We start from the raw sequence: 21,551 nt of genomic DNA on the forward strand, positions 1-21,551 counted from the left end.
GGCATTTCTATTTAGAATCATAGAACTGTCGAGTTGGAAGGCACCCCAAGGGTCATCTAGTCCAACCCCCTTGCAATACAGGGATTTATTTATTTTCACGCCCTGAAGTGTGACGAACAAGAGGGGCGAGTGATCCCCCCATTATTTTTATTTTTTGAGAAAAGAAAAAACCCCACTTCTCCCTCTGCCTCCAGGCTCAGGCAGGGGAGGAGGAGGAGGAGAGCCTCCCGATTCGTCAACGAGTCCGATTGACGGCCCCGACCCGAGCCGCCGATAGGCTGCCGCTCGCCCATGGGGGCGGAGCCTCCTCCGTCGCCCTGGGAGACGGGCGAGGTTGAAGCCGGAAGCGAGCGCTTAGAGCGGAGGGCGGGGCCAGGCGAGGCTTATTCGGCTAGCGGGAGCCGCGGCTGGGGTGGTGGCCGCTGCCTTGCGCGATCCCGGAGGCGGGCTGCGCGGTGTGGCCGGGGGTGAACCGCCATGGGCTGCTTCTTCTCCAAGCGGAGGAAGCAGGCCAAAGAGCCGAAGCCCGGCGGCGAGAGCGGGGACGGAGACGTCGCGGTGCCCTCGGAGGCCGAGAAGCAGCCGCAGTACAGCTGGGACCAGCGAGCCAAGGTAACCCTCCGCCCTGCCGCCCACTCCCCGCCAGGGCCAGCTGCACGCGCGGCTGCTGCTTCCCTCCCCTTCTTCCTCCCCCGTTGCTTCTCCCTTGACTGCACGCGTGATCCTCCCTTTCGGACGCCCCTTTCTCCCCTTGGGGCTCCTTCCTTCCCCGCTGTATCTGCCAAAGATGCACGTGTGAACGCCCTTGGAACAGACACGGGTCGGCTTGGGGTGGCGGAAGCCTGGGTTTTTCCTCCCATCGGCTCTTCCAAGTGCCTCTTCGGGGGGGGTGGAAGGAGCCCCAAGGGAAGACCTGCCCGTGGGGGGGGGTGTTTTTGCAGAAAAATCTGTGTTTAGACACCCTTCCGTAGGCTGGGGTGGTGTTGTGGTCCAACATTGCTCAGGTACCTTAATGTCCTTAATGTTGTGCAAGCAATTCTGCTACGTGTGGACTTCCATGTCGCTCATCATCTGTTCTCTTCCGCGCCTCTCTACTGCCGTCCCGAGTTCCTTTCTTTTTACACGTCTTCTGTCTTTCGTTACACTTCCTTCCTCTCTGCATGTACTGTACTTCCTTTTCCAGCACGTCTTATCCTCTTACCTGCTTACGGAGCAGGCTCAACATCTCTTAGCGCATCCCTTTCTTATCCCTAAGGAAGGTGGTTATCTAACTCCTTAAATCTGCCCTTACTATGCATAGTAAGTGTTGTGGGATCCTAAAGACTACAACAAAGGGTTGTGGAATAAGCTGTTTTGTACTTTCACTCTCAGCATCCTGCGAAAGGTATTTCAAATCATGCCACCAATCGATTTGCCTTTGAGGTACCTCAGCACATCTTGTGTTTGGCAGCTGATATGGTTATCGCTCTGGGATTTTGAGCAAAGAGGGCATCATTGTAATCTTGTGTATCTGATTGTAAAACATAATGGTTTCCTCTTATTTCATCCCTCCTACCCACCCCAACCCCTTGTGAATTGGCAATGAGGCTGCAGGTAGTAGCCAAGGCAGCTGTTTCCCACAGAGGATTCTGTGCTTGTTTGCTAACTAATTGCATTCTTTCCACAACACTATGTAAGCCGCTCTTTGAGGTTGCATACACTTTATTTTCCTGGCTCCCTAATTATTTATTGATTAGTTGGTTCTGTGCATTGGGTATTTCAAAATTTAGAGGTAATGTAACACTTGACTCATGTTATGGTCATGTGCTTGGTGGGCGGTGGAGGTGATTTCAACTGAGGAAGCTTTTCTGTAGTTTTTGACTCAACTTCCTCTTGTGGTAATGAAAGGAACTTCCCTTAAACAGTATACCGGTAGTTTGCAATTTGATAGATCTCATATTAAGGAGTCTAAAGTTACAGATAGGTAGCCGTGTTGGTCTGCCATAGTCAAAACAAAAAAATTCCTTCCAGTAGCACCTTAAAGACCAACTAAGTTAGTTCTTGGTATGAGCTTTCGTGTGCATGCACACTTCTTCAGATACACTGAAACAGAAGTTTCCAGACCCTCTATATAGTGAGAAGGTGGGGAGGGGTATTACTCAGAAGGGTGGTGGGAATGGGTGATGGGCAGATAGCTGTGATGAGCCTGTTGACGACTCTTGACAACTGCAATAGGTATTACAGGAAAAAGCAAGGGGTGAGAAGGTGAAAAGTGGCTTTGTCATGTATAATGAGATAAGAATCCAATGTCTTTGTTCAGACCAGGTTTCTCCATGGTTTTAAGTTTGGTGATAAGTTGCAATTCAGCAGCTTCTCTTTCCAGTCTATTTCTGAAATTCCTTTGTAATAAAACAGCTACTTTGAGATCTTGTATAGAATGTCCTGGGAGATTGAAGTGTTCACCTACTGGTTTCTCTGTCTTGTGATTCCTGATGTCCGATTTATGTCCGTTTATTCTTTGGCGTAAGGTCTGGCCTGTTTGTCCAATATAGAGAGCTGAAGGACGCTGTTGGCATTTGATGGCATACACAATGTTAGACGATGAGCAATTAAATAGTCCCGAGATGGTATGTGTGATGTTGTTGGGGCCAGTAATGATGTTGTCCGGGTGTATGTGGCAGCAAAGTTGGCATCTGGGTTTATTGCAGGCTCTGGTGCCAGTGTCCGTGTTAGGTCTGGTTGTAGTATTATTGTGGGTTAGGAGTTGTTTAAGATTGGGTGGCTGTCTGTAGGCAATGAAAGGTCTTCCTCCCAGAGCTTGAGAAAGAGAACTGTCATTGTCCAGGAGAGGTTGTAGATCTCTGATGATGCGTTGTACTGTTTTAACTTGGGAGCTGTATGTGATGACTAGAGGTGTTCTGTTATTTTCTTTTTTGGGTCTGTCTTGTAGCAAGTTCTCTCTGGGTATCAGTCTGGCTCTGTTGATCTGTTGTCTAACTTCATCTGCTGGGTATTTTAGTTCTAAAAAGGTTTGCTGTAGATCTCTTAGGTGAGAGTCTCTGTCTGTAGAATTGGAACAGATGCGGCTGTAACGTAGTGCCTGGCTATATACAATGGACTGTTTGGTATGTTTGGGATGGTAGCTAGAGGCATGTAGATATGTTTGTCGGTCAGTTGGTTTACGGTATAAGGTGGTGTCTATGCGCCCATCCTGTATTTTTATAGTAGTGTCCCAAAAATGTATTTCTTGCATAGATTGATTCATTGTTAGGTTGATTGTGGGGTGAAAATCATTGAATTTCTGGTGGAAGGTGTCCAGGGTCTGTTGACCATGTGTCCAGATGATAAAAATATCGTCAATGTATCGCAGGTACAAGAGAGGTTTGAGTGGGTAGGAGTTTAGGAAACGTTCTAAATCTGCCATGAAGATGTTGGCATACTGTGGGGCCATGCGGGTGCCCATTGCTGTGCCGCTGATCTGAAGAAACAGGTCATCACCAAATTTGAAGTTGTTGTGGGTAAGGACAAATTGGCAGAGTTTGGTGGCAAAGTCCGCTGTGGTTTTATCTGAAATGGTGTTCCTTATAGCTTGTAAACCATCGTTGTGTGGGATGTTGGTATACAGAGATTCCACATCCATAGTAGCTAGTATAGTATTGTTGGGAAGATTATTTAAAGATTGTATTTTCCTCAGAAAATCTGTGGTGTCACGTACATAGCTGGGAGCACTGATGGCATATGGTTTATACCCCTCCCCACCTTCTCACTATATAGAAGGGTCTGGAAACTTCTGTTTCAGTGTATCTGAAGAAGTGTGCATGCACACGAAAGCTCATACCAAGAACTAACTTAGTTGGTCTTTAAGGTGCTACTGGAAGGAATTTTTTTTGTTTTGACTAAGGAGTCTAAAATGTTTCTTTGTATGACACCATTATTTTTTTTAGTCCACTAACCCTTTGGTTCCATAAACTCATCCCCTGTACCCCCTGCCCTATACAAAAAAAACTTTATTCAGAAAAGTGCTTTGCATGATGATCTAAGGAAGATAGCAAGACAATAAAATTCTAGACAGTAAGATGAGAAACAGTGACAATCATTTGCACAATTACTGTATACAAAATCCAATTAAACTATTTAGTTTCATTCAGCATAATTTATGCATTTAAATCAGTGACATCAGCTTTTCAAAGTCTGATAGCCATTTACACCTCTAGTAGCTCTGGTAGCCCCTAGACCAGGCATCCCCAAACCCGGCCCTCCAGACTACAACTCCCATCATCCCTAGCTACTGGGACCAGTGGTCAGGGATGATGGGAAATGTAGTCCCAAAGCATCTGGAGGGCTGAGTTTGGTGGTGCCTGCCCTAGACTCTTGGTGCCTGCTCCTGTCAGCCATTCCACTGCTCCCTTGAGGAACCACTGTCCTACATAGGATGAATCCTCTTACACGTTAGGGTATGAACTGCTCCCAATGTAGATACGGAAATGAAACTCTATTCCATTCTTCAGAGTGACAGTGTCCTTGAAATAAACATTCAGTATGCTGTTGAAGTGATCAGGTTAAATATTAATTGGTGTGTTATTTTAAATATCATTTCATTTGAAGTTATTGTTGAGCTTGATTTTCCCCAATATCTGCCATCCTGCATGCTTAGAGGTGGGGAATCTGTGCTCCTCTAGATATTGCAAGACTCACAACAGGCTTAGCCAGCATGGACAGTGGTCAGGGATTATGGCAGTGCTGCCGAGCATCGTCTTGAGGACTGCACTTTCCCCACCTCTTGCCATTAGGCCTGTCTGTTCCTTTTCTGAGACTGCATATAGCATATGAATGCCCATGTGTTTCAGGGAATAGCCCTTCCTTTTAAAGAGAGTGCCTAGGTAAACTGTACTAATTCCCTGTGCTATCACTATTCTAAAGCATTGCTGACTTACCTGCAGCAGACTTGACACACTTAAATTTAAGGGTTATATTTATATTTAACCATGGCCAAATGCCCTTGTCACCTAAGGCTCTTAAGTGGATTAAATAAAGCCAGCAGTTTAATATGTTTTAAAACGGATGGTGATGGGGGAGGATTGGAATTAAGGCAGACGAGGTTGCTTGATGAGAAGAACTTGTAATAAATGCTGCACAGGTGTGACCTGCAACAAATGTTGCCGTGTAGAATGCTCCACCTCAAATTTCTAGATACTCTTTCTCCCACCTCCAGGCAATGTTCTGAATCTGTTTAGACCTTGTTTGTTGTTTTCATAGCTTGCTTAGGTCCCCCCCCCCCGTAAAGTTTTTTTGGGTTTTTTGTACTTGTGCAAACCATGGTTTCCTCTGAAAATGCAAAGTGGTGCTGTTTGGGCTATATGAGGGACCTCCTTTTTGAGAATTAAAATCTCTCTGTCTCTCTCTCTCTCTCTCTCTCTGTCTCTCTGTCTGTCTCTCTCTCTCTCTCTCTCTCTCTCTGTGTGTGTGTGTGTGTGTGTGTGTGTACACCCACCCACCATTAATTCAGGGCTAGTTCTGTATAAATTTTCCTAGTGTCATCTTCTCCAGCTCTTCTATAGCAGGAGTGCAGGAGTGAGCAGACCAGCATTGTCAAATCTACTTGGTTTTTTACTTGAACAGGGGGGGGGGACGGGGACCAGAGACATAAGGAGAAGGCATGAAATCAGAATTAAAGAACTGCAGGTCTATGAGTACATGCTGAGCCTAGGAACTGGGTTGGAAAGAGCACAGAAAGAAGAAACTCCATGGTACACAGCACAACCGGATGCCTCATATGCCTCACAGCAGGTGCTATAACTCTACAACAGTTTGACTTCACCCCAGAAGACACACTCTTCCATTGTCCCCTGAGATTGATGGATACCAACCAACATCTAGAAATCAAGTCCACTCCTTGTTAGCTTTTTTTCATTTCAGCAGCCTAATTTACATAAAAATACTATATTGTAGCCATTGTTCAATAATTGGGTGTCTGTAGCTCTTGCTGATCTACTGCAGATCCCTGCGAGATCTACCAGTAGATTCTGATCTGCCTGCTGCAGCTCTTTAGAATATATGGTTTGGCATTAGCAAGATAATCCTAATCAAATTGGCTATACTTTCATATTTCAAACACAGCTAGAAAATCAAGTGTGGGTGAGCCTTAATTTCAGGTCATTTTAGGTCCTAAAACTAACTTTATTGAAGGGCTTGTGTGAATGTAGATGAAAGTAGGTCAGGTTTTAGTCTGCCTGTAACCACTTTTCAAGAGTTTCCTACTGGTATATTTAATACATGAGACAAGAAAACCATTTGTAGTACAGTAGATAGTATGATCTTGTGGTGTTGTAGCTATAATTTTTTAATTGGTTGCCTATTCTTTTAATTCTGTTGTGCTCTGCCAGAAGGCTAAATAAAATATCTGGTATATGAGCATGGAATGGAGCAGGACTGAACAGGCCACACACACTCGTGCAGTGCAGTTACAGAGAACAGCATTACTGGGCATTCCTGAGTTCGTGACATGCCTTTGTATCTTTTCTTCTCCTGCCTTGCTCAATCCTGGACTATCTATAATTTCAACATTCACAATACACTTTTAAAAGCATTTTTAAAGTATATTTCAGGGCAGAAGAAGAGCACTAAAATGTGTGACAGTTCCCAGCAATATGTGTAACTTCGCTTTCTGTGCAATTTTAGTTCCACTTGGGGCTAGTCTAATACAGAAAATTATGTACATGTATCTGCATGTAGTGTATAAATAGAACATTTTACAGGAAAAATACTACTGTGATGTGACTTGGGGGAGTTTTTTCCCCTTTCTGATCAACTTCCTTTTTTATAAGGGATTCAGTAAATAAACTGAATAGTTATTTTAACATAGTTATGTTACCTGGGTTTAATAGCATATGTCGCTGATCCCTTTTAGAAAAGGTTTAGAGATGCAACTTTGAAGTTGCCTTGTTTCAACAAACCATAGTTAATGTTAACTATGGTTTGCCTCAATTTGGATGTCATGGCAAACAAAGCAAAACATTCCAGACTGCTCCTTAAGAGACCATACAGAAGGAGCAAGGCTTACTGTGGCACCATTCTTCTATCACCAGTGTTCGAAACTCCCATTGTTCTAGGCACATTTTGCGACAGGGAATTTCATTAGCATGAGCAGTTTCTGAGCTCTGGGGTGCAGTACTGCACCTAAGATTTCAGATTAAAAATGCAGAGTGGAAGGAAAGGAGGACTTTTTTCTGTCTTCCCACTTCCAGCTACACTCTGAAGACTGGAGAAGAGACCCTTTTAAGAATATTAGGGGGGTGGGCAGGGGAAGGACTAGACCATGTGAAAAATAAACATAATATTTTAGCTGCAGTTCATTCATTTTCTGCTTTGTATTCTTACTATATAAAAAAGTGCGCCTAGACATTCCATTGTTGCACCCATAAGCTAGGTTTAAGGTGCCATTTAGCTCCTAGCGTTCATATCTCAGTTTTTAACACTATCACCAAGTCAGTTTAGTGTTTCGTGTGAATGAACTTTTTCAAGTCGATAAGAACTGCTTTCTTCAAGTTACCAATTTGTTTACGGTGCAGTAATATGGTAATATACAAATGTTAGATTTCGTATCTAAAAGTCAGTTTTACTTTTTGCTCCTTGAGGGAATTGGGAGGAAAATGAATATTTGAGGAAGTTAAACTAGATTGCAACAGTGCTTCAACAGCAGTCTTAACATTACCAAATAAAATGGGGAAAGAAGACAAAAAGGAAACAAAGCAGCTCTTAGCATTTGGCCTTCAATTCGCTATGACACCAGGGAAGAACAAAAATGATGGCATGAAATGCTGCCTGAATAGTCTTGGTTCTACATGGATGCTTCTGTTCCTGTACTAGATTTCAGTGTGGTTTTTATTTTGAGAATCTTCTGAAAGACCAGAATATGAGTATTCTAAGTAAATAGCAGGTTTAAAAAGCACATTATTTGTATTCTGTTTCTGGCAGTAATACGACTTGCTGGCTAATTTTATTAAATTATTATGTTCTGAATTACCTCAATTATCTGTTGATGTTGTGGATGTGTTGTAACTTGGCTTGCTATCTATAGCCTAAAGTTACCTAAATGTAATTATACTCCCTTAAAACAGTAATCATTTCTCTGCCCTTTCCTTAATAAAGTTAATCTGGAGTATATGATGGTGCCCTATGCCAAGTCAGATCATGAGTTCATATAGCTCAATATTGTTGGCACTGATAGACAGTGGCTCTTCGAGATTTCATGATGGAGTAATTTCCCCAGGCCCCCTCCCCGGGGAAGGTGGATTTAACCTGTGATCTCTTGCAAGCAAAGCATATGCTCTGTTACTGAATTACAGCCCCTCCCCAGTGTACATATTTAACTGTAAACCTTAGCAATTCTGTTCTGCAAAAGATTATTCTATCAGTGAAAAGGCATCACTGAATTTCTGTGTGTTCAGTTTCATGGTACAACTTCATATCTGACTGGTTGACCATTGTATGCCACTAGGTATACTCATTGGCAACAAAAATCAGTCCAAAAAGAATCTCTTTCCTTGCATCTCTTATCCTTGAGTAACAGGACAGTTGCTTATATACCGGTAAATAACAGAGAAAATATTTCTTTGGAATACAGCAATGTCACAAAAGAAGTAAGTCATTCACCACAATGTGCTAACTTTCTCTTAAAAAGGTAAAGGTAAAGGTACCCCTGCCCGTACGGGCCAGTCTTGACAGACTCTGGGGTTGTGCGCCCATCTCACTTAAGAGGCCAGGGGCCAGCGCTGTCCGAAGACACTTCCGGGTCACGTGGCCAGCGTGACATCGCTGCTCTGGCGAGCCAGAGCCGCACACGGAAACGCCGTTTACCTTCCCGCTGGTAAGCGGTCCCTATTTATCTACTTGCACCCGGAGGTGCTTTCGAACTGCTAGGTTGGCAGGCGCTGGGACCGAGCAGCGGGAGCGCACCCCGCCGCAGGGATTCGAACCGCCGACCTTTCGATCGGCAAGTCCTAGGCGCTGAGGCTTTAACCCACAGCGCCACCTGCGTCCCAACTTTCTCTTAGGGATAGCTTATTGAGCGTATTGTCTTGTTACATGCCTGTGCTTTTCTTTCAGATTGATCCCAAAGACTACATGTTTTCTGGACTCAAGGACGAAACAGTAGGACGTTTACCTGGGAAAGTTGCAGGGCAACAGTTTGTTATTCAGGACTGTGAAAACTGCAATATCTACATCTTTGACCACTCGGCCACAATCACTATTGATGACTGTACAAACTGCCGAATATTTTTAGGACCTGTGAAAGGCAGCGTGTTTTTCCGCGATTGCAAAGATTGTAAATGTGTAGTGGCTTGCCAACAGTTTCGTACCCGGGACTGCAGAAAGATGGACGTCTTTCTGTGCTGTGCCACCCAACCCATCATTGAATCATCTACAGGTATGAAGTTTGGGTGTTTCCAGTACTACTATCCAGAGCTGGCTTTGCAGCTGAAAGACGCAGGGCTGAGCATCTTTAACAATACATGGAGCAATATCCATGATTTCACACCAGTATCGGGAGAGAACAACTGGAGTCTTCTAGCTGCGGACGCTTTAGTTCAGGACCATGTACCACTGCCAACCACTGAGGAACTGAAAGCTGTCAGGATTTCAACGGATGCCAACAGGAGCATAATTCCAGTTACACAGGGTAGACGTCCAAAGCACAGTGAAGAATCTTGCCTGGCCGTATTCTTTGCTGGGGATTATACAACTGCCAATGCTAGAAAGTTAATTGATGAGGTAAGAAACACACGACTGTCTCTCACATCTTGACATGTATTTCTTAAAAACTATGAAACCTTTCTAAAACGTACGTTTAAGTGCCAAACTACTCTTTAGTTTCTAAATGGCTGCTAGGAAGTTGCACTTGGTATAGCCAAACTATTGCTCCGGATTTTTCTGTTTTCCTATATTCACGTTCACTGTGCGCATAGGAAATTTACTGTGAGAGTGGGGTGCTGTAACTTGATCCTGTAGCCTACTTATTTCTTTTAACCTAGCCATTGGAGAAAATTCATCAGATTTGGATAAGACCATGGATTGTATCCCGTTAGCTTGCATAAAAAGGCTATGATCAACAATTTTTTTCCTGTTTACAGTGGTACCTCAAGAACTTAATTCGTTCTGGAGGTCCGTTCTTAACCTGAAACTGTTCTTAACCTGAGGTACCACTTTAGCTAATGGGGCGGCCGCGCAATTTCTGTTCTCATCCTAAGGCAAAGTTCTTAACCTGAGGTACAATTTATGGGTTAGTGGAGTCTGTAACCTGAAGCATCCGTAACCCGAGGCATCACTGTATTCAGTCGTTTGCTTTACCTTTGTCCCCCTAGTGAAGGAAGGGTCTCTGGTGCACTGTATGGGGAGTGGGACTTGAAGAAGATTGCCTTGATGGAAGGTTCTGGCGCATCAAATAATTTTCCATAGGGCACCATTTCGTAGAATCATAAAATCATAGAATCTTAAGAGTTGGAAGGGATTCAAGAGTCCACTAGTCCAACCCCCTGCAATGCAGGAACCTTAGCTATACCATTTATATACCACTCCATGTCATCTGTGGATGTGGGTTGCCTCACATTTTTCATTTGTGCACTTGCCACGGTGGCTTATCACTTTGGAACATGATAGCTGTGTATAACCTGAGGTTCACTAAAATGGGGAAGAAGCATAGGAGCCAACTCCTTGGGCCTGAGTTCCCTTCGCCCCACCATAAAATATCTGAGGGGACCGTCCCCTCCCATGGTTGACGTGCATTGCATTCAAATGTGGGGCAGAGCTTACCTGCCCCCCTCCCCACTATTTTATTCCAGTTGCCACCTCTGGGAGGAAGCATAAAGAAACAAAGGTGAAGCAAATGACTGAATATTTTAAACAGGATTTATTTATTTTTTGCATATATTGGTTATAGTCTTTATGCAAGCAAAATAGTATGTTAAGTAATATTTAGTTAATTTATATGAAATTCTAATTCTTGTTGCAATAGATGACCGGCAAAGGCTTCTGGCTAGTTCAGACTAAAGAGGTTTCCATGAAAGCGGATGATGCTCGGCGAGTGTTCCAGGAAAGAGCGACTGAATTTATCCCTTTAGTTGAAAAAGGTATGACTACTCCAAAAAACAAAACCTTCCGTTCCTTTAAATTTACTTAATAAAACGATTGAAGTTGTATTCTTTGATACATATTTTAAGTGTCATAAAAAACTTTTTTTAAAGGATATAAAAAAGCACAGTAACCATAATCTCACATTGAGAATACAATAGTCATTAGTTCTTACATCTAAAGTTGAAAATACGAGTTGATATATTTTTTTTTTTATAAATATTTTATTAGGTTTTTAATAAACAAATTTCCACTTTCAAATACATACTTCCATGAATCCAATGGACTTCCCCCATCTCCCGAGCACTGCATTCCCTGTGTAACCAAAACCTCAGCAATTTGTTAACTTGTTTTGTACATAACAATATATCTTCCATTTTATCGTGTTATCTGATGTAAACATTTCGATACAATTGCATTAATTTTTAATTTCCACACAATAAAAATATTTCGTTACCTCACTTCTGTCTTATAGTGTCTTATTTATCAATTCAGAAATTTGCCGATACTGAAGCTATACCTTCCTAGAAAGGAGCATTTTTTAACATTCATACAACTTATAATGCTTTTTCAAATAGTCCTTAAAATTTTTCCAAACTTCCTCCGTTTCTTCTTCTCCCGAGTCTCTGCCCTGTTCGTCTTTAAATACAAATTTTGGGGACAAGTTCTCCTTTGCATAGATCACCACTCCTCTTTTCTTAACTTTATCCGATGAAATAAATTCTTGGCCTAACCTTTTATTAATTAGCACTTTTCTATGGAGTCTTGTCACATGTGTTTCTTGCAGGCAAATAATGTCCAATTGTTCTTTTTTCAAAATATGAAATACTTTTCTGCGTTTTTCTGGAGAATTCCCGCCATTTATATTCCAGCTAAGAAGCTGTAGAGACATCCCGGTCTACTTCTTGGGTATCACAGTTGGGTATCTAATTTGTCTTCCTTTTCCGGAAGCTGTGGTGCCGGGCCGCCTCCAGATGGTGTGGATCCTGGTGGTAATCCCGGTGGTGGAGGCCAAGAATCTGCGGCTCTCTTTTGGAGGTCCTCCTCGTTGTCGTGTAGGAACTTCTGGTGGTCTTCTGGCGTTTTGATTCTTACCTTCTTTCCTTTATAGGTAAATGACAGACCTTGAGGAAATTCCCACCTGTATGGGATTGCGTTGTATCTTAACAATTTGGCCAAGTCTGTATATGTGGCTCTAAGGTCCAACAAATATTTAGGAATGTCTCTATAAATTTCTGCCCTTTTACCTTCGACTTCCAGGGATTTTTTAAAGTGTTGGCCTAATATCTTGTCTCTTTCCTCTCTTGTTCTCAAACAAACCAAACAGTCTCTGGACTTATCTTTTTTAACCGATCTTCCCAGTCTGAAGGCCGTCACAATCTTGAAGTCTTTATCTTCTTCAACCCCCCAAAATTTAGAAAACAGCTCCGTCAAGAATTTCTCTAGGTTGCCCTGTTCCAACTCTGGGACAGCCCTCAGCCTAAGATTACATTCCTTACTTTTCAGTTCCACCATTGACAGGTAGGCTTGCTGTTCTCCTACCTGTCTTCTCAGAGGTCTTACTTCCCCTTTGATCTCTTCCACCTTCTTGCACGCTTGCTCAGCTTTTTGATTGGCTTCCGCAGCTAATTTGTAGTTCTCCGCCGTAGCTCCTTGCAGTTTCTCAATAGCCTGGGTATGCTGCGAAACCTGATCTGTTAACTTGCTGATAGTAGATGTAGCTCTATCAATTTTAGATGACTGATCGTCCACCTTCTTATTCAAAAGTGCCAATTGTTCCAAAATTTGTTTCAAGACTGGATCAGTTCCTCCAGCTGCCATTTCTTCTGTAGCAGGCGTTTCAACTTCCTCCTCCTGCGCCGTCAACACAGTAGGCACCGAGGATCTACGGTGGTGAATCAAGGTTGTTTGGACCAGCTGCCCAGCTCTCTTGTCTTTTTTCTTTTCTTTAACTTCCTCAGCTAAAGCTTCCTTAGCTTTAGCTGCTCTTGTTTTCGCTGGGCCACTCATTCCCCAGCTGCTGTTCAAGGTCAAATAGTCTTTCAGTCCATGAGAAAGGCAAGTCCAGAGTATAAACAATTAAACCACAAAAAATCCCAATAAGATACAGTTCCCAGGCTACTATGCCTCCGCAAATCCACTAGGGGGGGTTTTCAAAGGAAAGAAAGTTTCTTTTCCACCATCAAAGCTCCTATTTCGACTGAAATCCCCAAGTTCAGAAAGGAGGATTTCAGAGAGTTCTGTTTCGAATTAGTGCCACAAGGTAACAGAGAGGTTTCGATAACAGTATTAAAGCGATAGTGTATCCATCAGTGCAACAGTTTATGTTAAAAGAAAAGTTTCTGCAGCCTGACAGTACTCATTTGCAACACTGGCAGTCCAATAACTCGGTTGTCCCCTTCAATTCCACGTCTCTTCACAATAGGAGGAAGATTCTCTAACACACTGGACTAAAGCATTTATTTCTTCACCCTTTTTCGATTTCTAAAAACACACAGTCTATTAATGCCCCTTCTTATTTCTTTCAAAGTCTCTTTTTAACACTTCAGCCCGCATCGGGTTCTTTGCTTTGCTCCGATTAGCAGGACCGGAAGGCGGACTTCCTGTTACTCGCCTCCCGTTTTCAGCCAAAATAGACAAATTTAAGTTGATCCTTAATCAGTTCTTTGGTACCCCTTACTCACGGGTAAATTGCAGCCAATCTCGATGTTTTTCAAGAAGAAAGGTCGGCGCTCATCAGCAACAGCAGCGCGGCTTCACTTCCGCGAAAAGAGCGATGAACTCACAGCGCCGCTCCCCCGTTCACGATCCGGAGCCTCTTACGAGGTCCCTTCCTCGCTTCTGGGGGGGCTTCTGGCACCCGCCGAGTCCCACGGCCACAGGCTCGCTCTGCCTGCGGTTTATCTGGATGGGTCTCCGCTTCGCCGTAGCGGAAAACCCTTTTTCGCGGAGCCCCTCTTCACTGGGTAAAGAGGACCGCCATTGCTGTTTTGCGCCGCCTCCGGAAGTCCGAAAATACGAGTTGATATAAGCCCTCCAGAAGTCCAAATAGGTATCTACAGAAATAATATGCATCATACATGGAGCTTGACAGGGTGCCTAATTCAAAGGCTTTTGATAAACACAGCAAAACCTAAGGGTCATAAAGTATAAATATGCCTTATATTGCTCTGTAGGAAGCCCATCTGGCCCTGGTGCTTTCCTGCTCTTCATCTTATGCGTGACATTCTTAATTTCTTCCATCTGCAAAGATTTTGCAAGATTTTCCTTTTGTCGCATATCTACAGGAGAACCAACTGCAATAAGAAGTTTTGAAAATCACAGCCTATAGGAACATTTTTATCTTTATAGGAACAGTATCCTTCCTGTAAAAATTGGAGTAATACTTCTGAAACTTAATTTATTTCTTTTTGTGTTTTATAGACCATATTATGCCCACCTCTAACCAGCAAGATAATGCTCACTTTTTTTGTTTAAAACAAAAAGTCAATATTTTGCTTGGTCTTTCATGCCTTCCTAATATATTTGCTGCTGAAATTATTATGTTGGTTTAACAAATAAGGATGACAAAACCTTTAGTTGCTTTAGTGTAATGTATTGTTTTCCCCATGAAGTCATTGAATCACTTTGATTTGCATGTTTAAATATATCTTTTGAAGAAATGCTTATATTAAGGAGTTAAGAAATTTACCAGTTGCTTTGCTAAGCCGTTCTACATAAACATTTTCTTTTTCAAAAGGTAAACCTAATATTTAAACAGGCATTATTGTTTCTCAAACATGTATTGCTGGTCAAAATGTACCGGTATGTTAGTTCATATATTTAGACTTGAGGGAATGCTGTTGCATTCTCTCAAACTTTGTGGGGGTTATTGTCTTGTTTATTACTATGTTATGTCTTTTTGTGTTTTATACTGTAATCTGCCCTATGATCCTTGGATGAAGGGTAGTATATAAATAATATAAAATGAATATATAAATAATTTTTTGGTAAAAATTGTGATTTAGGTGGCTGAATTTTTCTGTAGTTTCACTGACACCTCATTCTGGATTGTTGGGGCAGTAGCGTTAGTAGAAGAAAATAGTTGGGAGTGCAGAGAGAGGTTCTGCGTAGGTTTCAGACTTCTGCTGTAACACTAGACTTGTTTTCTGAGATACAGCTTTTTCTCTCAAGGACTGCTTCTGCTCTTATTGGGAAAAGGGTGCAATATTTTCTGTGGGCCAAATATCTGAAAATTCCTAAGGACAAAAATACTGTCTTTTTCTTAGGTCCCGTTGTTGCGCTAGAGTTCTGTGGTGACGGTTCTGTAGCAGCGTGCCAAGACATTGTTGTTAATGTCTTCAGTGGAGCGAAGGTGAGTAGCAGCACAGGTTCTAGAATTTTCTAGAACTATTGATCTCATTTGCAAGTTACTTTAGTTATTGAAATATAGTTATTCAAAAGAGTGCTTGATTCTGAAACCAGTTTGCTTTTTAATTCAATGCTAACTTTCAAAATTAAGACTACTTTTTAACACTTTATCCCCTCCTTCATCCAAGGAGCTCAGGGCAGAATGTTTCAGCCCTTGGTGAGATGCTTAATAGAAGCATAGTGACTGGTCCAATGTGTTTGCTTAACCACAGCCTGCAGAATCCAAATTGATAAACTGTGGTTAATGATAACTATGGTATGTTTGAAACAAGCCAACTACAAAACATGTTTCTCTCACTTTGGTATTACTGTTTTATCCAGGATTTAAGTTGGCTTTTTAACTTGAATTGACTCAGTAGTAGGAGTGGCTTAACAATATGATCCAGTTTTTAAAAACTAGAATCTTGTATAAAATCATCTGGTTCAGGGCATGTTAGTGATTTTCATTTTCATTTTAAACTACAGGTTTTTGTATCAGAGGACAAGGCATCGGCTTCCAGAGAAGTAGACAGCTTCTATAATTTTGCTGATATGCAGATGGGAATGTGAAGTAGACATAAGCATCTTATTGACGGTTGAGATGTACTTTAGGTTTGTATAGCACTCAGTTGATAGTCGGACGCTTTGAAGAAAAACAAGAAGTTGCCTTTACAAAAAAATTTTTTTTTTAATTAAATGCATCCAACAAATAACACGCCACATATCAGATACCTTTATAAGCTCTTTAGTGCTCACCTGCTTATGCCCAATTCTTTCTTGCATATAATGTTTCAATGTTATAAGCCTGGCAGTCCGTTCAGTATGTTTGGTAGAATTTAGGAGAGAGCCGGTACCCATGCGCTTTGGTTTTTGTCAAAATTAAAACTTATTTGCAACCAAGTTCACTCCACAGGTACCATAATTTAAACTTTTGTAGGTGATCTGCTTTTACAGAATACAGAAAATTTTGCTAAAGTTACACACACCTTGATTTTTCAGTGGGAATGATCTAATGTACTTCACTCACACTGAAATCAATATGGCTGACTTTGGATTGTTCCTCTTGCATGCAAGTAGCAGAGATGAGAAATTCCAGCTTAATTTTTTGTGCTAAAGTCTCAGGTTCTACACTGACTTAACGTATATTTAGTGGCTACACTTTAAATACTCAATCACCGCAGAAGTGCTTGCAGAAACAGAGTTAGTATTCCTACAGGGGACTTAGTACCTCTTGGTACTGAGAGCTGCTTTGAATTCTTGCATTAAGAGTAATTTTTCCAAATGTATTAAATTTATGAAAAGCAGGGTGAGCCTCCCTGCATAAAAATCTTGCAAATCCTGCTTTTTGGTCATCCAAATCTGCCCTGAACTTGAGTGTTGATGACTTCAGTCTGTTTTGGTTTTTTTGGTGCCATCTCTAAGCACCTGTTATAAATGTTAACTTCTATCTCAAATGTCGAAGGAAGATGCATCTGCAGGACTTTGCGCTGGTTTAGAATATCAAAATAAAGATGAAAGATTAACAAGACAATGCAATCAGGTTTACGCATTCTGAGTGCAACACGATGGCGTAGAGTACAAATCATGTCTCTTGGCTATGCTTAATCTGGAAGGTGGCATGTTAAGTACAAAGTAGGTGTACTCAAAAGACTGTAATTATACTGAAATCTGTAGAAACCGGTGCTTTATACAAGCTGTAAAAAGAAATAATTTTCTTTCTTTTTCTTCAACTGTATAAATATGTGCTATATGGAAATAAGGGTTTTATCTGCTAGAATAGTACTATATGCTGGATAAAGACAACATAATTTTACCTGAAGCTTTAACAGGAAATAACTTTTAAAATCAGAGGAAATGCTCTGCAATGTGTATGGAGAGATAATTTGTCAAATCATTGAAGGTTTTTAATAACATTTCCTAATTTCTTTTTATACTGTCAAAATTGAAGGATTCTGTGCAGTTAATTTCTGGATCTTTGTGAATTATTGCGTATTCTTTATAAGGTATAACTGTTCAGTTAATTCATTGGTATCATACTACAGTAAGTGCTTTATCAGGGTTTTGTATGTTTGTTATGGCTTTTATAATGCCTTTTTTGTCTAGCACTTGTAAAATGTGATTTATAATAAATATTTAAATGAAAAGCCCTGTAACTTTTTAATTAAAGATGTAGGAGTGTGTGCCATGTTCTAAACGAATCTTTTCACGGTTGTGTAACTAATTTAATTGGTCTCATTGCCGCCCTCTTGTCACTTTATTTAGCTGAGCTTTGTCCTTTAAAATTTGACGTTATATACTTCATGTAGCAACTGATAATGAGCTGGATCCAGACAACACTGAGCCAGGACACTTTCATAACAGGGCTTCTTACTCTCCCACTATTTCCTTTTTCCTTTTAAAGGGCTGACAGGAAGGTCCAAACAGGGCCGCCATCCTTAGAACGGGCAAGCCGGGTGGTCCCCCTGGGTGCCGATCAGAGGGGAACACCAAACTGATGTTAGTGAATGCATTTTTAAAAAATGTATTATCTGCAGTGAGTTAGGACAGCAAAAAGCAAGCGTGTGTAACCTTTTCAAGGCTCGATAACTACAAAAATGATATTATTTCAGTTAGGTTTAAAGTATGTTTCTTTTTTCAGTTTGCACTTTTTTACCTAGCACAAAGGATGTCAATGGAACATTGCTGCTTTTTTTTTTTTAGGCAAGCACTTAGCACCTCAAATACTCAAATACAGCCAGGCACTTTTTACTTTGTGTGAAACTATTCAAAACTTCAGCCCAACAGCAGTATGTGTCAACCACAAAGCTTTGTGGTTGGCTAGCTAGCCTTGTAGTTGGTCAGGGGTAAAGATGGCCAACAAACTTTCCAAGATCATTTGCTGTAAGGTGGAAGTTAGGGATCTACTGCATAAGTGCCTAACAGCTTACAATATGATTTCATCAGTGGAGAATTGTGGTTCATCAGTGATCAGAGCTGCATTATTCTTTTAAGGGCATTGTCCAGGTTAGGTAGCAGGCTTTACCTCAAAAAAGGTGAAGTAGACATGGGGAATCTGCAGCCCATAGGTCAGATTTGGCCTACCAGGATTCTTAATTTGGCTTGTGAGACTGTTTTGCCTCAGCTATGCTCACTGCCTCACATCTGAGGTGTTGGATGGGTAAAGGCATAGTTCAAAGGAACACCTGGGAGCCAATTATTCCTTTTAAAGCTTCAGAGTTTGTTGCCAAATGTAAACACCACTGGGAACAGCTTCACTCAGGAGCTGCCAACTGGAGCTGATCCCTATAGACTGCAAGCTGCATCGTCAAAGGATGGCTTGAAGGAGGTTTAGACCAATTCATGTCATCACTCCATTTTTGGATGCCTTTGAATGCCAGTTTCTGGGAATCGCGTAGGGAAGGCACTGTAGCACAAAGGTTCTCGATTGTGGGCTTTCCCTAGGCATCCAGCTGGCCACTGTGAAACATTTTTTTCATGTGGGGATTGGAACCTAGCTCTCACCTGCTATACCAATTTTTTAATTTTATTAAAAGCTGGCAGTGTGGATACCTGTGTACCTGCAGCAGTGTGTATGTACCTTGATCTGCTAATTTCATTTTTCTCAGCACCCTATTTCTTACAGATACTATGATCATACTTCTATACTTGATAGAGGCAAAGTTGATATTTTCTCCCTTGTTTTTTATTTGTACTGCTGTGGTATTTCAGAGTTTGCATGCTGCATCAGGCTATTATTTTGTTTTGAGTAATGCCTCTCAGTTTGACCATCCCAGGTCAGTTTCATCTCACATGTGTTTGCATTTCAGTTATATGTGCTGTTTTATCAAAAATTAGCTGCAAGTTTTAGTAGTACTCAGGCCACTTCCTCACTTCACCTTACCTTTGACCCCGTTCTTTCACGCATGGGGGAGTCTCCATTTACACAAGTGACTGAACGTGATTCAGCAGCTCAAAAGCATCCATTTCCTTAATGCTTACTAGCAGAGAATGGGAGGCTGTGAAGCTGTGGTCCTGAAAGGTGTTCTACTTCCTGCTGGGCTACTTATGCCATCAGACTGTTCTGACTTGTAGTATTATTACTAATAATAATTTATACCCCACCCATCTGGCTGGCTCTCCCCAGCCATTCTGAGCAGTGTATAGTGCATCTAAAACCATAGCAAAACGTCAAACATTAAAAACCTCCCGATACTATTCTAGCTTCCTCAGAAGTTTCACAATCTCTGCAAACTACACAATAAAAGAACTATGAAGCTGTTCTAGTTTCCATGTGCATTTTAGGATACTGTACTATTTAAAACATTGCTATTGCGGGCCAAAAGAGGGAATTCTTCAAAGTCCCAGTTTCTTCCCCAAGTAGCCGTGCATGAGTGTTCCCTGTCTTAAAGGGTGAGGTTGCCTTCCTCCTCCTCGTCTGCTTGGAGCAAGCATTTCATCTTCCAACTTCTCTGGGGGAGGGACATAATAAACTAGACTCGCCATAGGAATATTCCCCCTGGGTGGCTGAGCCTCGAGAGCAGCGGGCATCCTTGCTTTCATCGTAAAAAGTAAATACTCTTTTAAGATGGGAGGGACGGGGGACGCGCGATGGCAGAGCGCGCTGCTGCTGCTGCAGTCCTTGGCACCTAGTCCCTCCTGAGGTTTTTGCGAATTGACAAGGGGGAGCTCGGACTGCTCAGGATCACCAAGAGGAAGAAATCTAGTAAGTCGGTGGGGGTTGCAGGTGGCGGAGCAGCAAGCAGCAGCCCCACCGGCCGAGCTCGGGTAAGGAGAGCTGGCACAGGGTGGGAGAAGGATGGGAAGGGAAGGGGAAGAGGAGGAGCTTGCGAGGCGGCGGTGGCGGCGGCGGCAGCTCCAGCAGCAAGCAGAAGCGGCAGTGTCAATAATACAATAGGGCTCTTGTGCCGCCGCCTGGCCTGCCAAGAGGGAGACTGCAAGGGCACTGGGCCTGCTCGCCCCCAAGAGCGACAGGGGGGACGGCGGGAGGCGCTCGCGGCGACAGGCTTGGCCAAGCGACATGCCGGAGCGCGGGGCCGGCGGCCCGTAGCCACGGAGCGCCCAGGCCGAGGCAGGCGGGAGCGGGAAGGGGAACGGCGCCGCGGCCGAAGAGGAACCGGGGAGGGCGGTGGGGAAGAAGAAGAGGAGGAGGAGATGGATGGCGTGAAGTAGCAGCGGCAGCCTTGGCCCCTGGGCTGGGGAGTCTCGGGGCGCGCAAACGCTGCTGGCGCCGCCCGCTCCAGAGCCACAAGGTGAGTCGTGGGGCGCAGTGCCGCCCGGGGCGCAAGGTTGCCTTGTGGGGTCGGAGAGGGGAGAGCGGCGTTTATTTTATTTTTTTAAAAAACAGGTGGTTTCCTCTCCCGCGGAGGCTTCGGGGCGCTCGCCGGCGCGGCCTAGGGGGGCTGGGGGAGAAAGGGGAGAGAGGTGGCGGCCCGGGCCGGCCCTAGGCCGTGCGTTGTTGGGTGGCGCTTCTTCCCCAGTATTGCCCATCCCCGCCGCCGCCGCGTTGCGCGCGCCCCCCTCCTCCTCGGGTGCAGGCGGCGTTTGGCGCCAAGGCCTCGGGGCTCGAGTCACGTTGGCGGGGCAGGAAGGGGGCTGGGCGTGCAAGAGGTGAGCGAGGAAGAGGAGCGGCGGCGGCAGCCCTAGCGCCGCCTCAGGTAGATGTTTACGCGTCGCGACACGTGGTTTGTGTATGTGTGGTGTCCAGCCATGTGGTTGCGAATGGGCCGGGCCCATAAGTTATCCTTTCTCTCCCCCCCTGCAAAAAAGAGAGAAAACCCTGACTGAGTTGGGGGTGTTTTTTGTCTTCACGTGGTAAGTGATCAGAAGAATTCCGTGGTTGTGGGCGTTTTCCAGGCAGTATTTCTCCTCTGTATGTAAAGTGGAACATCCTTTGTTCTGAAAAGTTTCTCTTTATGGCCTGATCTATTGCTGTCTCCAAACCGCACGAGCCTGTGGCAAACAGTTAGTGACCTCACACCTAATGATCTGGGGTGTGCTGCTCAGTCCAGTGCTTTTTTCCTAGGAAAAAAAAAGTGCCGGTACTCACCATGAAGTTG

The 21,551-nt window shown here is 43.2% G+C and overlaps 2 protein-coding genes across 4 annotated transcripts in view; both read left to right on the plus strand.

Annotated features, from left to right (window-relative positions):
• The first annotated feature begins 365 nt into the window (after window positions 1-365).
• Window positions 366-17,639, plus strand: RP2 (RP2 activator of ARL3 GTPase). The gene is made up of 5 exons (XM_081907674.1): window positions 366-612; window positions 9,085-9,750; window positions 10,991-11,105; window positions 15,375-15,460; window positions 15,982-17,639. Exons 1-5 carry the CDS (start codon window positions 478-480, stop codon window positions 16,063-16,065), a joined length of 1,086 nt encoding a protein of 361 aa, XP_081763800.1. The 5' UTR covers window positions 366-477; the 3' UTR covers window positions 16,066-17,639.
• A 2,590-nt stretch (window positions 17,640-20,229) lies between these two features.
• Window positions 20,230-21,551, plus strand: part of JADE3 (jade family PHD finger 3) — a 40,865-nt gene continuing 39,543 nt past the window's right edge. The window contains exon 1 of one of the 3 annotated variants that reach the window (XM_081907565.1): window positions 20,230-20,259. The gene's annotated coding sequence lies outside the window, so the exon portion shown is untranslated. Of the gene's footprint in view, window positions 20,260-20,338; window positions 20,745-21,127; window positions 21,150-21,551 lie in introns of those variants that run through there. The other 2 variants (XM_081907563.1, XM_081907566.1) reach the window with 2 other exon arrangements.

Source organism: Podarcis melisellensis, assembly GCF_964234715.1.
Source record: "Podarcis melisellensis genome assembly, chromosome: 4".
Taxonomy (NCBI): domain Eukaryota; kingdom Metazoa; phylum Chordata; class Lepidosauria; order Squamata; family Lacertidae; genus Podarcis; species Podarcis melisellensis.